At 39.9% G+C, this 18,922-nt stretch overlaps 2 protein-coding genes across 2 annotated transcripts; one reads left to right on the plus strand and one right to left on the minus strand.

Moving 5' to 3' along the window:
* The first annotated feature begins 240 nt into the window (after window positions 1–240).
* On the plus strand, window positions 241–4,179 carry tcte1 (t-complex-associated-testis-expressed 1). The gene is made up of 4 exons (XM_062436953.1): window positions 241–397; window positions 490–1,058; window positions 1,964–2,413; window positions 4,009–4,179. The coding sequence occupies exons 1-4, from the start codon at window positions 241–243 to the stop codon at window positions 4,177–4,179; spliced, it is 1,347 nt and encodes a 448-aa protein (XP_062292937.1).
* A 5,083-nt stretch (window positions 4,180–9,262) lies between these two features.
* Window positions 9,263–15,064, minus strand: tmem151ba (transmembrane protein 151Ba). Its single transcript, XM_062436750.1, has 2 exons — window positions 14,981–15,064; window positions 9,263–10,705 (listed from the first exon to the last, which is right to left on the minus strand). The coding sequence occupies exons 1-2, from the start codon at window positions 15,062–15,064 to the stop codon at window positions 9,263–9,265; spliced, it is 1,527 nt and encodes a 508-aa protein (XP_062292734.1).
* Window positions 15,065–18,922: the final 3,858 nt, after the last annotated feature.

Raw genomic sequence — 18,922 nt, forward strand, 5'->3', positions numbered from 1 at the left:
AATTATTTTTAGAAGATTTAGCAGAAGTTGCAGCTGTTAAATTGCCATATTTCTGAATGTACAATTATGAGACATTGCTAACATTCACGTATGTCATTAAACAAACTACTATCACATAAACACACCAGTAATAAGCAAAAACCTAGCTACAAATACTGAAATGTAACACTTAATGTGTAATTTGAATGTTTCTTCTGTCTTCTGAAGCTGCAGAAGTAGTTTACAAACCCCCCAGCAACAATGTCCAAGTCCCCATACCCTCCAGGAGGACAGCTCAACCCCCCTGAGGACTGCAGGAGAATGAGGAGGATCATCGCTGAGGATCCAGACTGGTGCCTGGCCATAGTGCCTTTTTTATCGAACATCTGCCTGCAAAGCATTGTGAGAAACTTTGAAGGTATGTTTATGTTTTAAGCAGTTCATTATATACGCTTTTACTCACTCAGAGCACAACTGGGATTTAACAACAAAACATAAAACTTCTTACAGGAAAGCCCATATTTGAGGAACTTATACCCAGCCAGAAAGACTTTGTGCAGGAGAGACTGTCTCCTTCTCTGCCCCTACGTGTCACAGCCAACCTGATCAGCGACGGCATCTATTGGAAGCGGTGCTGCAAGCAGCGGTGGGACCTTTGTGATGTCTCTCGTTACGGCCACAGCTGGAAGCGAATGTTCTTTGAGAGGCACCTGGAGAACATTATCGAGCTTTTTATTCCTGATGTAACAGATCCAAAGACTGTTGTAGCGATGGTGCCTCTGTGTAAGAACTATGTGAAGAGGCTGGACATCTCCCAACTCTTGCCACCTATCAAGGAGCCTCAGAAAGAAGACGATGAATACGGCTCAGATTTGGCAAGTGACAATGAGTATGACGGACCTTCTATTGACCACTTTGACTTTAGCATCCTGCTCGACAAGCTGACCAGCCTGGAGGAGCTGCATGTGGTGTACCAGGTCAAACAGTGTGGTATGAACTTTGAATGGAAGATGTTTGAGATGACTGACCGAGATTGTGAGTCCTTCGCCAAGGCCCTTAAGTCCTGTAAGACTTTGAAGGTAAATACTGAATCCTCCTCAACAGCTCATGGCACGCTGCCCTTTGCAATGCCAGTTACAAAGCAGCATTTACAGAAATGTCACAGATGTTATGAAACAGGGAAATCATTGTTGGCACAACCAAAGCATTAAAAACATGCTCTATTTATATCAAAGAAAAGACAACTGAGCCTCTGGCTGCAACCTAAATAAGTCACTATTTGACACAACAGTTTTGTGACAGTTTTGAGTTTATTACTGCATGAGAACATGGCATGTATCTGCTACTGGTTTCTGTGCATGATACGACATGAAACTGACATGAGATTATTGGAGTTGATATTTTCTCTCTTTTATACACCTAATGATGAATTCATCTGTTGATTATTTTTTGATTAATCGTTTATAAATGTCAGAAAATTATCAAAAAATGCTCACTTGAATTTCCCAGAGCCTAAGGTGACTTTTCATGTGGTTTGCTGCCTGCCTGCTTTGTCCGACCAGGAGACCAAACTCTGAGGATATTAAATTTACAATAATTAAAAACAGAGAAAAGCAGCAAATTCTCAAATTTGAAAACACGAAACATGAAATGATTAATAACATAAACATCAACTTTATTATTAACATTGTTGGTAATTAATTTCCTGCCAGCTGAATATTCTATTTCAGCACTAGATTATATTCTTTTAATATACTTATTTTATTATGCATTATAAAAAGCATAATCATTTGCTGTTCTCTGGTGCTGGCATGTAAATTGCATTTATGCATGTGACAAGTTTACGCTTTTGAAACACAGTTATTTTCAAGGCAAATGCTTTTTGACATCTTATATTTGTTTATAATAGTTCGGTCTGTTTGTTTTTCTTGGAAAAAACTAACCACAGAATCTTGCTAATCCTCATAATATGCTGTTTCTTCAGGTACTAAGGCTCCATGAAAGCCAGATTGAGGACAAAAAGTGCCGGCTGCTGGTGAAACACCTCTTGGACCACCCCTCCCTGAGGGAGCTCGACTTTTCTCACAACCTGATCGGTGACAGAGGAGCCAGAGCCGTCGGCAAGCTGCTCACCAGTAGTAAACTGGAGATACTAAACATGTGTGACAACGATATCAGAGACCATGGAGCCAAAGCTATAGCTCAAGCCTTGTCCAAGAACTCCACTCTTTTGTCCCTCAATCTGCGTCTCAACCAACTGAGAGACGAGGGGGGTCAGGCTATATGCAAGGCCTTGCTGAACAACAGCACCCTACTCGACCTGCACCTGGGAGGCAATCAGGTGATGGAGCCCACTGCCTTCGCCCTGTCTAAAACGCTGGTTCAGAACAACACCCTGAAGAGCATCAACCTATCCTGTAACAGCTTGGGTGTGGTGAGTAAGGAGTTTGTGTATATAGTGGGAGAAGGTGTCTCTTCGCTGCTGCAGTGCTCGTTACACAGCAGAAAACAAACTGCTGGATAGATGAGAAACAGAAAGACAGCGCTGCTATTCTTAGATCCTCACTGCTAGAGGGGCAATAAATACAAAGTTTAACCTGAGGTGTCAGAGGAGAGGCCATGCTGTTACCTACATCAAAAGGGTTTATCCTCTGTACGGTGGCAACGTTAGGACATTTCAGACTCAGCTTGTCAGGCTCAATTTGGTTCAGATTTCATTAGTCTGAGCTCTGCTTTGTTTAACCTCGGTTGCACTTGGGCTCAGATGGGTAGGATGTTAAAATGCATTTATCTTATCATACATTTACTGTGGAGATCCGGAGAGTCTGGAAGAGTTAGGGATCAAAATAATGAGGTTTCAAACCATTTATATCTGTAACTAATGTCATGCATCCAATTAGAGCTGATTTTCCATTAAACATTTATTGGTTTCAGTTTCTAAAATGTGAATATTTTCTGTTCTTTTTCTGAGTCTTTAATAACAGTACACTGAATATTTGGGGGATTTGGACTGTTTGGGGAACAAAAGAAGCTAATCAAATATGTCAACTTTGGCTCTGGGAAATTTCTGGGAAGACAATCTGCTTATTTAAATCTGCAGGAAATTATTCTTAGTTGCAACACCACATCCAGTATGTCAAGATGTATTTCACTTTGAAACAAGTTGTTGGACCAAACCGGCTGACGCTGTCGTCCCTAGAGCCCCTAGAGTGCCTGGCATGGATAAAAATAGTCCAAACTGAGGAGAAAAAGGGAAATTTGGAGCAAATTGGTTTCAAGTTATCCTTAAAAACTAAGTTTGCACATGAAGAGGTTCAACAGTAAATAATACTTGGTTTATATTTTATCAGCACTTTGAACTTGGATGTTCTTCATTGCCAAAGCGTGCTAGTACCTGTACAGACATAGTACAGTGAAACAAACATACCAAATAGCTTTAAAGTACAAGGACTTTCAATTATTCATATATATATATATATATATATATATATATATATATATGGGAAAAACAGGGAATAATGGAAAGCTGAGTAACTGTTGTGTACCCGCGAGAGGGTAGATGGGAGCTTTCCCCTTCTCATGTGCCCTTCTCTGACTGGAATACACTGCAGAGGATCAAAAATCACCCGCATAGCAGAAATACAATGTGCGATACCATCAATATCGCTGACCTTGGTCTACCCTTCACAAAAATAGAAATGCCTGTTTCAGACATAACAATAAAACACTGGTGACACACTATAAGCAGCAGACGTGTGTGTGTGTGTGTGGGGGGGGGGGGGGGGGGGGGGGGTTTAGACAGCAAAAGTTGCAGGGGGGGTGATTTTTTAAGGTTATCAAAGACTGTCTTTTGACCTTTTAGAAACTTCTTTTTAATCATGAACATGCATCAGTGACAAATGTTTTTTTTTGTTCCCCTCTGCGTGTGTGTGTGTGTGTGTGTGTGTGTGTGTGTGTGTGTGTGTGTGTGTGTGTGTGTGTGTGTGTGTGTGTGTGTGTGTGTGTGTGTGTGTGTGTGTGTGTGTGCAGGATGGAAGTAAAGCCCTGGAGGAGGCGATGTCTCACAACACCAGTGTGACAGAATGTGATATCCGTCTGACAGAGGCTGACGAGCAGAGCGTTACCTTCATCAACCAGGTGGTTTGGACCAACCAGAGTTTAGAACTCAAGAAAAAAACTCAAGGGAGTAAAACAAAGTAGATTGCAGCATCTTCTCTAATACATACTCTAATGTTTATTAGCCATTGATCTTTGCCCCCTTGTATTAATTTAGCTGTGGTTGACAAACACAGTGTGTCATCTCTACATCTTAAACTAAAGTAGTAGTAGCAACAAAATGTGTTCTAAAATGCAAAACATACTCCGTAGTCCTTATAAATGTGTGTTTCCATCCAGTAGATCACATTATTTTTTATGGATGTGGGCAGCAATTGTCAAAAAATAATTTCTGACAGATATTTTTGTGAGCATTTCAGTTTATTGAGCATATTCTCCATTTTGATACACAGATTTGGTAATCAGTCTATATGTAACATCAAGGCAACGTTGTGGTGGTGTTGAAATACATGAAGACTTCCATTTTCTTAATCTATATCTACTGGTTAATAGTGTAACGCCTTGTCTAGGCAGCAAATAACCAAAAACATCCTTAGTGTAATTAATATTGTTTCCCCAGTTTGTCATTCTGTAGACTCATATGAAGAGAAGCAAAGCTGTTCTGTAGGTTCATGATGGACAAATACATACAGCAATACTGATACTCTTTAGATCAGTCACTATCAATAATCACTCAGCCTGCGCTTAAACAAACGTGTGTACAGTATGTGTGAGTGAATCCAATCTTATATCAGTCAAATTATCCTGACAACATTTCTAGTTCAAAAAAGGTGTCTCAACTATAATTTAAAAAAATATGAAATGGGTTTAAAGGGAGACAAAACTCATTCAAACTAGTAAATGAAAAGCAGAACAAAGACGCTGTTGGCTGCATTGACTGAATGGTTTTTACAGACAGCATTTCCGTTCAAAACTTGACTCACTCATTTACATCAGCACATCAAAAATGTCCCTACTCCGGTTACCTTTAAGTGTGTCTGACACATTAATCTAAGCACAAGATCCACATTAACAGTCATTCTACCCTCTCATCTCTATTTTATTTACAGTAAAAATTCTTTCAGCCTCACAGTCTTGAAAATCCACAAAATGATGTTAAATATAAAAAGACGAGCCCCAGAGCATTCTTGAGTGAAAGAGTACATATTATAAGAACCTAATCTACTTAATACACATGATAAAGGGTTCAGTGCTTTGCATGACATAAGCCTTGATGCTAACAGTCGTCTATGGAGTTAAAATATCTAGTCATGAGCCTTTCGGTCGTATTTATAAACGTTGTAAATACACCAAATTAGAGTCAGACCCATAAATAAGCCAGGTCAGTACACTAGTAGCTTATTGCTGATGTCGGTGTATATGACGGCTGATAAGTAGCAAGTAATTGCAGTGTAGAAATGCCAAACTAGGTATGAAACTAGACAAATATCAATATTGGTATAAGCCTCAAAAACCTTATATCCCAAACAGATTTTTTTGTCACTTGTTACGTAAACATTGCACTGGTAAACACATTTTTATATTCTTACACTTGTATGAATATCACAGTGAAGCCATCTGAGAGGCTTGTTGGCTAATCATAAATGAAAGAATGTGATGACTTTGATGTGTAACAGTGACTAATATCCCAAATTTGTTCATCCATTTCAATACACATTCTTCTCGTAGCTTCCTGTGGGTTCTACAGTTATCCCCACAGGTCAGGACAAGGACACACAAGCCCACTTGATTCCACTGCGCTCCCACTGATCCAGCCCGCCATGACTCTGAATAAAAAAACTGCTTAAAGAAAATGAATTAATGGGGGAATTTCAATCCCTGTGTCTCATTTAGTTTCCCGCTATTTGAAAAACTGCAGCTCCATGTCTCTTGAAAAATGTTTTTTTTTAATGCGTAGTGTACCACCATTAAACATTCTTAGACAGATCTCGAAACTTAAAGGTACCCCGTGGAGTTTCTATTTTTACATAGTGTTACTCACCAAACCCCACTGTGTGTATCTGTGATGTCTGACAAACATCTTGAATACATTTCTTCCCTCTTAAACTTTTGCAAAGCTGCCTTTTTTACATTTTGTAAAGCTTGAATTGTTTACATACATGTTTATTTGCTAGCAGTCTTTTTCTTCCCTTTGGTGTATCATTTTGACTGCAGAATAGTGTTAGTTGAATAGTGTGAAAACAGGAACAGTAATGTGTATTGCACCACATACATGCTTATGTGCATGGCTAAGAACAAAAAAAAAGGGGGCCCACCCACAAAAACACTGCTCTATAGCGTTACTAGTGGGCAAAAACTCCACAGGTTACCTTGAAGCGTCATGAACAACAGAACCTCGAGCAGGTTGCACCAGCTGTGCATAAACAAAAACTTGGCCTAGTTATATTGCAAGTGTTTAATAAAAGGAGTTTTATGCATCACTAAATTGAAACGGGGTTGTACCACACAAAGTCGTCCAACGTACATGCACAAAGGATTGTCAGTTAACTATATTGCTTGGTAGGTGCTACAGATTACTAAGGTCTTTGCAAGCTAAACATTCCATAAGATTTAATTGTGCAACCCAATTTAGTAAATCACTTGTAATAGATTCACATGTAACTAGTGCAGCCACATCCCGGAGAGGAACTTGAGGATCAGATATCAAACATTTCTCAGTCACATCTGACCTGCCTCTGTATCTTTCCCTCCATTATCTGGAATGGGAACATTAATAGAGTTATGACCGTTTGGTTCAACATCCTGTGGTTGCAAACCCCTCATTTGAAAATGATCCAGTTATTATGCAGCTGATCCTTTGTGAGATGCCTGTATAACTGCCTCCTAAAATGTCACATGAGTTGGAGTGAAAGGACAGAGGACCGGGAAGGAGGATGTTGTTGGAGGCAGAGTCCTTTCCCTGAATACTATCCTGAGTTTAAGGGGCTTGCATAGATTACCTGTGAGTTGTGAAAACAGGTTCAAACAGTTCCCAGAATGTTTTGTCATTTGATGAATGAAATGTGAAGTTTGCTAGCATCTGTATTTTTTGTCAGGTCTCGCTTCCTTTGACTATTTTCAACTTGTTCCTTAGTATTGCTATAGATATAGATAGTCTGCAACTCCAAACTTGATACCACATGGAATGTAATGAGTATGGCTAATTGGTCACATCATTGCAAAAACAAGTTGTAACAGAAAGCAACACGAAAAATGTCTGACCACAGGCAAGATTATGATATTAACTGAAAAATTCAGTGGTTTTAATGGCAGAAAATGATCCGCCACAATCTGATCTGCCAGTTTATCTTTCACTGCAGGTCTCACGAGATGAAGGCTGGTTTGTAAATGAATAACTCCATCTTCTTGAATGAGCTCTGTGCTTATTTTCATCCCTTAAGATAGCTTTAAGACTATTCACAAATGTTGACTGAATGTCAGAAATAAAGCACGGTTTGAGTGATGAGTTGTGCTGTGGGGTTTCACAGTTAAAATAGGCTGAATTGGTACATTTTTGGAAGTTATTTCCCACATAATATCTGTCTCAAAAGTTCTAGCATGCCTGTGATTTTTGTTACCATTTCTGTAAAACATTTTTTGTTGTGCATGGCTGGGCTGTTAAACAAAATTCACCACGATTAAGATAGTGCATGCACTCAGTTGAGAAGACGTTTTTTTTTATCTTTTAGTTCTTTAAAGTAATCCTGTTATTTTATTAAATCTGACACATTCAGTAGTGAATCCAGGCCTCTACCTATTTTCAGCGTCTTTGATGGCCAGGCTGTCTCTCTGATATGCATCAGCAGCAGCGGCCGGCTACACAAGAGCTGTGTTACATTATGAAGAAAAGTCATCCAAAAAACATGAATTTTAAAACCCTCTGTGGTTTAATCATTGAAAGAACTGACAATGATCTCATCTTCAGGTAAAACAACACCTCGCTCCTATGATGGATTGTATACCATGTGCCATTTTGAGTGTAAATTCAACTTGTCTTAATTGGAAGAGATGAGATGACTTAAGTAATGGTAGTTTATGCTTGTCAGTAACAGTTGATCGCTAGGCACTTAAATAAAGAGGTAGGCTGAATAAAAATATTGCCAAATATGAACTTAAATGAACCTTTGAGATTTTAAACTACTTGAGTTGACACTAATCTGTAAATAGAACGTTGAGGTTTATTATTATGTAGTTGGGAATTATACAAAATGTACAGTTTGTAATTAAGAAACCATTTGAAGAAGTGTTGGTGATTCAGTTTGAAGTTCTCGTGTCCTTTAGCCCTCCTGTGCTAAATTATTCATCGACTGTGTTGCTATATTTAGAAAGCCGGGAAATATAATGTCATTGCAACCAAGCCAATTTCGGCAAACTTGATATTTCAACATCTGCATCAGACGTTTATTTTTATACTGTGCAATAATATTTCCATTTTTAATGGTGTTCCATGAGCATGATTTAAATCACCCAGCATCAAGGCGTTTCACATGCATTTGTTTATATTTTAGATTAGAAGTTCATGTTACTTCATGAGAGCCATAGGACAGGTCTTTAACAGTTTAATCTTGTTATATATGATGTTTAGACAAGGAGACTAATGTCTTTTATATTCCATCATGTGTTTTCACCCAACTCACATGACTCACGTGATGTGTAAGTCTGTGATTGCCTCACTATTTCATTTTTCATTCAGACATGCACTAGTTGTCATATCCCTTTCTGTCTTGGGTTTTTTTTTTTGGCTGCCACTGAGTCAAAACCTATTTCAGACTCCGCATGTGAGAATTTGTTACTCATGTCCCTGCAAATTGACAGTGACTAAGATGTATCATTATGGCATGGCATTTACAGTATGATGTGACTTTCCTTGGTATGACTTGGTTATTCAATGCTTGTCTTTACTATACAGTAGATGCTTTAGAACAGTACGTGACACTTTGGCAGGATGGTCCTTTAAAGCCACAATGTATTTTAATCAGTCTTATCAAGAGCGTCAAGTCTCTTATTCCCTGACTTATAAAGTGTACTGTAAAGACTTTCCCAGACATACTGTGTGTGTCTCTCCTATGGGTTACTGAGTTGTAAAAGGGAAGAGCATAATTCCATGTTAGCCCAGCACTTTTGTAAAGACGTTTCTCAGCCAATTACTGTGTCATTATATTCCTTGCTTAGGTCTGCTGGCTATGCGTCATAGAGACGTCTCTACACAGGATCCATTTCTGTGCAGGGAGCGATGGTCGTGGTTGAGGCAGCCTTCGTTGCGATGTACAATGAGCACTGGGAAGTACAGCGCGTCCTGGTAGGCTGGAGGTTCCTCCTCACTGGTCTGCTGGCCTGACAGACAGCGCGTGCTCTCTGTTGGGCAGGAGGGCTCATTAAGGCTCCTGCTGCTCCTCCACAGGCAGCTCCGCCTGGAGCCGTACAGCCGACCTAGAGAGAAGCGACTGGCGCTGAAGGGGATGCGGGGGCTCCCTGTGTTGCAGATGCTGAGGGCACTGCGAGAGAAGATGGAGGAGCTGCTGATAGCACGGTGGCAGCGTTCACAGTTCTGCCTATAGCTGCTGTAGCCAGCACATATAGAGTAACTATTACAGCTCCCTGAGAGCTGGGCCAGGTCCATGAGAACTGCCTCTGAATAGCTGGGAACCAGCTGTTGGTTAGAACGGATGTGCCACTCCAGCTCTGTGCTGTCGATTGTGTTGACTCGTGGGATGTGTCGGCAATAAGGCCGCTCCTCAGATGGTGTTACGGGAACATAGTCGAAGCCAAACAGCTTCTCCACGTGGTAGTGGACACAAGCAGTGCGGTACTCTGTCAGCACCCGCAGAGGCCAGGAGAGGGTGAAAGCAGCTGCCACCCAGAAAGTAGTCATGGATGCGTACCAGGGAAGGTGATTAGGATCAGAAAAGACAATCATATATTCCTTAAAGTCTACATTCTTCAGGTGCATCCCCTCACGGGCCTCCATGTAGTCATCCTGGCCTTCATTCTCTGTAAAGAACCTGGCCCGCTGGGTCAGGTAGGAGTTTTCAGACTCCACATTAGCAAAGCTAAAGCACTTAGTGAACCTTACCCTGGTGATAGGGAAACCCTCCAGGCCCAGCAGGTGCTTCGAGATGTCCTTAACCCCACAGTTCCCATAGTCAAACTCCGCCTCAGCCACATGAGTGTTGACTCTCTCATGGTACACCTGCGTCGTGGTGTAGGCATCCCCATTACGGTAGCGGGTCACCTGCCGTGTCCTCCTGACATAGTGGTAGCTGATGGCCTTCCACCAGATGCAAGGAGTAGCCTGCCGCATCCGCTGGTTGCACTCCGCCACACTGTCCACATCTACCTTGTACTGCAGCTCGTTCCTGGTGTAGCAGTGCCAACACTCCACCAGGTACACCACGTAGAGCATGACCAGGAAGGCCAGAGGGATGTAGATGTAGCCATTGGAACAGGGACTGTCGTGGTACATCATAGACTTCCCCTTGTAAGCGCTGTCGAAGGAGAGGTGTGTAACCTTGGTCACCTGGCACCAGGCCATAACCCCAATGCAGCTGTACATCAGCAGGGACAGCAGCAGGCATTTCCAGTGGGTTTCCTGGCACAAGGCTTTAATCAGGGACTGTTTCTGGGGCCGCTGCTACACAGAGGATGAGAAAACAACAATAAGTCAATCAAATGATAAAGCAGATTTATATTTAATAAACACAGCAGTTGTTGAAAATCATATATATGTATGACCTTCTAGAAGTAATTGGCTTTTCTATGATTATTAACATAATGATTTATCTGTGCAAAATGTAATCTCAAAGCACTTAGGAATATAAAGGTTTATATTAATTACATGTTTTCAATATAAAACTTTTCTGTTAAAACTTTGTATCTTTTTTAATTGATGAATATAACTATGACCTAAATATCTGTTAAGGTATAAAGTTAGACTTAAAAAGCAGTGGCTCAAGCATATAAAATATTTAGGGAAAAATTCTGCGTTGTAAGTGCTTTTGCATAATTTATGCATGAGCTGTGAGCCAATTGCACATGTCTTGGTCTGTTCCTGTTACAATCAAAAAACTCACCCACTCTTATAATCAAGTTCAAGAAAAATGTCAGATTCAGGGCAAAAGTACAATGTTAAGTATACAACACATAAAACCTCATTTGGGTGTGGACGATGCCATCATCTACCGGTTCCACTGTGAAAATCACATTCCTTGATTTCTCCAGTGCATTCAGCACCATCCAGCCAATGCTACTGAGGGAGAAGCTGCAAGCGATGAGGGTAGACACATCCAACATCTCCTGGATTAGTGACTACCTTACAGGCATACCACAGTTTGTCTGACTGGACAGTGCTCTGTCTGAAATGGTGGAGAGTGGTGCAGGAGCTCCACAGGGGACTGTGCGGTCTCCCTTCTTTTTCACCTTGTATACTTAAAACTTTCAGTACAACTCCAGGTCATGCCACTTGCAGAAGTTCTTCAACAACTCTGCAGTATATGGGAGTATAAGTGATGGGTGGGGGGAGGAGTATGGAGCACTGATGGATGATTTTGTGGAGAGTTCTGAAAGAAATAAACTGCTTCTGAACATGGCCCAGACCATGGAAATGGTGATTGACTTCAGATGGAGGAGGTCAGCTACACAACCCCTGTGAATGTTGGGAGAAGATGTTGGCGTGGCTGAGGACTACAAATACCTGGGCTTCCACACTGACATTAACAGACTAAACTGAAAGACCAACATAGAGGCTCTACATAAGAAGAAACAGAGACTGTATTTCCTCCAGAAGCTGAGATCCTTCAACGTGCAGCAAAATGTCAGAAATCTTCCACCAGTCTGTTGTGGCCAGTTGATTGTACTTCTCTATAGTCTGCTTTGGGAGCAGCACTGGAGCCAGTGACAGACTTAATAAAGTGATTAAGAAGGCGGGCTCCATAATTGGCTGCAAACCAGACACCTTTGAAGATGTGGTGGAGAGAAGGACACTGAGCAAACTGTTATCCATTATGCATAATCCTGACCGCCCTCTCCAACATTTCGTGGACAGACAGTTGAGCACTTCTCATTTCTCTCTAGCGTAATCTATCTATCTATTTGTTTTTTATTTTTTTCGAGAACGGAAAAAAAGTCAACTAATAAAAAAATTAAAAAACAATATGAGGTTACACCCTACATTAATGCCAAGCCAGCTATAAAAAAGCAGTCCTTTGGCTCTGGCAGCATAAAGCTGGTGCTGTCCTTTATCACCTCAGGGCACAGCAAGCTCCAGTGCATGCATCAAGAGCTAGTCACGCCTTTTGGGAATGCTGCCACACAAACCTGGCAGCGATACAAAAGCCTCAGGAAGGATGTATTATAGCAAAATTCATTCAAAAAAATTTGCATAACAGACCTCACACTAGGCCAGGGCCGACTGTGTTTGACATAAAACACTTTAGATTGTACTATGGCTGCACAGATTCAGTTGAAGTTTATCTTCTTCGTCTATCGTTACACAGGCCAGTCCATAAGTCAACCCCTGCATACGAGCAACCACAACAACCAGCATCACTGCATTGATGTATTGAATTCAACATGTCAGCTCTGTGCTCTTTGAGTCACAGACAAGCATTAATAATAGATCTTCTTTCTCTCTTATTATCGTCCCGACCTTGGTCATGTGGTCCCCAAGTCCCTTACCAACCTTAAGGCTACACCCCACAGGGCAAAAAGGATTAACATTGAAATTCCCTATTGAGATGAGCCCTACTGCAGAAGGAGTATTTACTCATTAGTATCCTGTACACGCTCAACAACTATAATCAATACAACATGACATACTTTGTGGCTCATGTTACACTTTACAGCCTCTGTTTAAGCAGAAAGTATAATGATGAGTGGAAAATATCCATCTGCATGATAATTGTCTGAAATAGTCTATAATTTGAATGTATTGCAAAATCAGTACGCATGTATGCTGCTGTATTTCATTAAAAACAACATTTAAACAGCTTTCACATACAGGGACTTGTGGATTTGAAGTATAGCTCACAAAACACAATTACAAACAGGTTTCACCATGGATTTTAAAGAAACATTCATGGTTTTTTTGTAATAGGGAAGAATGTCATACCAGTAACAGCGAGATTGAAGCAACATATAATTAGATTAATGGAGACTTTAAAGTTCGACCAAGTTATTTTATCACAACAAAAGCATTCCAATTAAAAAAGTCTTTGCCTGAGATCATAACGGAGCTGTTCATTAGGCCTATGGACAGAAGAAAAGAAAGGAAGTGACTCATCGCATGAACACAGTGGTGTTGACATTTTTGCTACATAGACAAAGACTTTTTTTCTGGCCTAGTTGAATGAAGAGAAAGACCTCTGCTGATTAAGAACATGGGGAATATCTTATGTATTTGTCCTGCAGAGACGCCCAAAGCTGATGAGAGGAGAACACAAAAACTGAGGAAAGCACCTGTGTTTTGCATTGGCAGCACAAATTTGTTGAGTCAGAAGTAAATAATTGTAAAAGTAAAATGATTGAAGCAGCTGCACTGACCTTATTGCAGAAAAAAAAATTCAAGTGTGGGTTTAATATGGTCTGCATGGATATAAAGCTATCTATAAAGTGGACCAACATAGATTTTATATAGCACAATGATGGTGTCAGATAAAAACAGCCCTTCAGTCAGCTGGAGGCTCAAATATTATTCTTGACATTTGGTTGCAATTGTGTGAACTCGTTTTTTCACAGTGGAGAAGGTGTTGACTAAACACAGAAGAGTTATTTGTACTGCACTATAGGCTAAACATGTAAAGAATAAGAAATGACATAATGTCATAATTTAGGTTATCTTGTGGTATATATCTTGAATATGCATTAGTTGTTTCTTTTGTTTCTTTATGTGTCAGCTGTAAATCTGATAATGACACTCATGACAGTATACAGGCTCTAACATCAAATGTCTAAAATAAAAAGCACTACATTTTAAAAGGGAAGTTATTGTTTAGAAGGATAAAAAAAATCCATCGACAGTCTGTTAAGAAATATAATTAATATTTTAAAGAACAAATGTTCCAGAAAGAACCTTCAAGACTTCATGAAGCCACTGTGGTGCCTTTAACTAAGTGCCTCTCACACTCATGGACACTTTCTCTTGACATAATAAGACCAGCTAGGTTATATAAAAACCCTCTTGTGTAATGGATATGTAACTTGTCCAACATGCTGTTTTTTGTGGGGGTTGGAAGTTTTAACTGGAGTAAGAAGGAAATCTAGATTGAAAGACTCTTAATGGATGTAATCCTAATTTCTCTTTGCAGGTCAAGTGTACTGTGTTTCGTTTTGTTGTTTTTGAAAAAGAGGCGTTATGTGTCAGTACAGTCTGGGAACCATGACAGCAACATACAGTGTCAAACTAATTATCTGGAGGTATAAATCCTGCTCCTGAGGACTTTACCTGTGAGTAAATGACTGTAGCTATGGAAACGTGAGCAAAACAGCTGTAAAGTCTCTCATAGTAACAGTGACAGCAATCTTTATTTTGCTTAGGACCCGTCTTCCAGGACCCATTGGAGGTCCATGAACCCCATTTTGTAAACTGCTTGTCTGGAGGGGAGACAAACAGGAGTGCATATGCGCACGTTCACAGTCTGGAGTGCGCACTTGGACGCACAGGTTCATGTATACTGCATATGAATCCATTACAATATTGACAAAATAATTCCCATTTAATTCCTGAGTGTTGTGCCGTGTATATTGGCACTAATCAAACCCACATCTGCAAAAAAAACTGATTATTGTAGTGAGATTATGGGTACTCCACTGTAATATCAACGAAATATGTCACACTAATTAAAAAGCCGAATTTGCCCTCCTTGTGTTAGGGTTAGAAAATTGGCCTGCATAGTGTAAACAGTGTCCTCACCTCCTCTCGGGGGCTGTCCGGCTCCTCTTCGGGGACAGTGGTGGTGCTGCTCTCACTGGCCGTTGCAGCCGATGCTGGGGACATGGTGACAACGGTGCAAAAACCGGTGCATGGATCTTCTAATGGGATAGGGGTTTTCCAAGTCAGGGTAAAACGTAAACACGCCGGGAACCCCTGTGGGCATCATCCAAAGAAAAACAGTGCAGCCAAATGGAAACCAGTGAAAAGATGCATCATCCCCAGCATCTTCCAGGTGGGCAGACGTCGCTGGGTATAGCCTGCGGGAATCCGCCGGTCATTGTGCCTCGGAAAAAACACGCAAGAAATAGGCTAAGACTCCTCCCGTGATGCAATGACTGGATGCCGATGAAGACTGCTGCTGCTGCTGCTGCTGCTGCTGCAAGGGATGCAATGTTAGGAAATGGCAAAGGCGACAGTCAGCTCTGTCTGCAGGCAGTGCCCATGGCAGTCAATGAAGCTGTGAACAGGACAAAGGAGGCAGGCGGCGGCACGTGTGAGCAGCCACCCCGACACCACGATGTAAATAACACACATATACACACACATCCCTGTTCAAGTATCACAACACACAGAGAGGCGGTGCTGCACATAGGAACCCACCCCCCTGCATCCTATTAGCTGCATGACCTTGTCTGTGTGGCCCAATCGTCATAATACTCACTTAGAAAGCTGCTGAAAGTAGAAATATACAGTGGTGGCTTGGAGGGTCTGTGCAGAAATTTCACTTACAGAATATAGGCCAATGCATGAGCTTTTATGCCAATATAGATTACAAATTAACTCATACGCACCACTGACAGGTAGGAGTACACCTGTAACAATATTAAGCTTATTATGTTTTACATGGGTTTTTTTGTTTTGTTTTATTTGTTAGTTGTTGGATCGATTTGATGTGTCCAGAAAATACTAAATACACAAGAGCCAGAATACACTTTTTAATATTTTAAAGTTAATATTTGTGTATTGTTGCCATGGATATTGCATTGAGACAAATAATTTACACATATTATACTGTAAGCACTCAATCATATAGGCTTTAATGAGAAAATACAGAGAACATGTTGGAGGCTGAATCTTCTTTTATGTCAATGTTTGGTTGATGGAATTAAAAACGACATTGTATAAGTTGTACTGTATCAAGTGCTGACGATTTAAAGTGAAAGTATGTTTTTCTTTTTGTAATATTTATCTTATAGGTGATGGGAATTCAATTGTGTACTGATCTTAATGTAAAATAACCTATAAATATACAATGAAATTCATACAAAGCCTAACACTTTGTAATTTACAGTCTGTATTTGTGGAGCATTTTCTGTGCTGCGTTCAACTCTGATTTATGTTGCCATATTCATTTTTTCATTTTACATTTTTACATTTTGTCACAAGCAGGATTCTTCATGCCATTATCCTCTTCAAGATTGTAACCCGGCAAATTACAGTGAGATATCTCTAAGATGACAGAATTTGCCTGTACTTCTGATGATATGCTATCAGCTGAAACCAGCTTGTACTTATCTTTTCATGCATCACAAATGAAGTTTATAAAAAGATCCTGATGGTTTTGACAGTAAATGTTGAATAGAAATTTCCTGTTTAGAGATATATTTATGGAAACACTTATATTTAGTCAATGAACCATTACCTGCACAGTACACCTGACAGTGTAAACAAGAAGACCTAAACTCCTGAATTAAAACAGATTCAAGAGGCTGCAATTCAGGATTAGTTAAAATATAGTTAGATTCAGTGTTTATCTGAGTTTGCTTCATGTGACTGACCCACTGTGACCAGATGGACAAACAGGAACTAATGTCATTGTCCCATTTGATTTTGTGAGAATACAAAGGAAATGCCGCCCTAATTTTAGAGATTAAAATACAACAAAGAATATAAAAGGATTTAGAATGTATAGTTAGTTTTATTCTCCCTTTAATTACTTCTTAAACAGCACATTTTACAAACAAACCCTTATCTTACAGTGCACTCAAGCCCTAGTTTACCAAAGCCCACAGTATGGACGTTGGACTGGACTGCTGGCATGAAATCGAATAAGTAAACATAACAGTAGATGACATGAAAACAGATGGCGGCTCTTGGCAGCGGTAAAAGCTTCTCCATGACAGTCACTATTGTTTTATAGACTGTATTTGAAGAATCTGGCCCCTCTCTCAAAGCATAAAACAGTAGCTGTGTAAGTGAGCCCTCTAAAGGCCAAACCACAACAAGCATTGTCAGCATGGAAAGGAAACAAGAAATAATAACTGGGTTATTCCTGAACTTTTGAGAGGTCAAAAATGACGTCTTTAAACCCTGCTTATATGTATTATCGTGTAGGCGATAGCGAAAGACAAACATTAGTGGAAAAATAGTAACATTTGTTCCTTATTGACAAAGCTGCCATACAACTATGCGAAACACCTATGCACATTGTGGAGTTAGGTAATTCTGTAAGTCAAAGTTCAGATTTACACTGCAGTCAATCACAGACACGAGCCCAAAGCATATAGGACTAGATTTATGTCAGCCAAGATCTGGTTCTGCAGCTTCTCAGAAAAGACCTTGAATAACGATGATAACCAGTGACAAGCTGCTACTGTGAAGTAGGACTTTAACAGTACATGTACTGGAAGTGTGTAATACAATGAAGGGAAGTGAAGTTTAAGGGAGAAGCAGATTGTTGTGTTATTTGGAAGAAGACATTTACCAGAACTGTAGACTTGAGAGTTGGACTTTAATCAGATATAAGAAACGAAAATGATGACTTGTGACTTGTCTCCCATGAGTCAACTGACACTTAAAACTTGCTGTGACAAGACTTATAATGTTGATTTGGATTGGCCCCAAAAGGTTTAAAGGACTGCTGAGTGTTTGCATGTTTTAGCTTGTTAACAACAAATAATGCATACCTCACATATTTGTTGACCATTTGTGAATACATGCTGTACAGTTTGGGGTTTTTTTGTCTTTTTTATGCATTTATTTTCATTAAGTATGAAATGTTTTCATGTTTTTGTCATATAGTGTGAAAGTGCAGTACGAGCACAGGCTGGATTGAGATGTCTGCACTGAAGTTAAAAAATTGTGTAATATTTTTACTGTGGTGGATTACACAACTCGCAAGTTTCAAAAGCCTGCAATTTTTTTTTTTAAATATACAGAAATGTATGCAAACCATTTATTGCCAAAGTTATGTTATTGCCACAGAGCAACAAGATTGTATTATGAAAGGCAAAAGGTGAAAGTGTCATGTAATTATAAGATTATTTATGTCAGAAAGAATACATACTAGTTTTGATATAAAGCAGAAACTCTCCAGAGGCTCACAAAACGAATCTGTGGAAGAATCAAGAAATAATTTATGACTTAGTGTAGCACTCCCGGCTAAATGTCGCTGTAACTCTTCAACTGATGGATCACGTAGTGTTTAATTAGGAGCAAATAGACGATACTGTAGCTCCATGAAAAGTGTGAACACACCTTGAACTTAAGAGCAATAAGGAAACAAAAAAAAGTATCACCATCCTTTTACACTCTGATGATGACGACTTATTGCACTATAGCCTTAAAATGTGGATACTAAAATAATGTTATGTTAACCTCTGAAAATAACTGAAAATACATCACAATTTATTTCCCATCATGAAATATCACCTTTTTAACACTTATATAGTGGTCTTTGGTGAGAACAAAGCCGGGAATCAAATCAATATAATGTTATTTTCTGGGTTTTTTTTAAAAATGGTTTCACAGCAGTTATGTTATAAAGTACAAATAAACACAGACACACCTCTGCAGGGGACTGCCAAGGGTTTTGGGCCCCATGAAAAGATATCACAGTGGGCCCCACCAACACACACAGACGACATCAACCATGCGCAATTGCTGTAACCACACCTCTACCTGCAAAGGCTTGCAGCTCTT

The sequence above is a fragment of the Scomber scombrus genome, chromosome 17, assembly GCF_963691925.1.
Source record: "Scomber scombrus chromosome 17, fScoSco1.1, whole genome shotgun sequence".
Taxonomy (NCBI): domain Eukaryota; kingdom Metazoa; phylum Chordata; class Actinopteri; order Scombriformes; family Scombridae; genus Scomber; species Scomber scombrus.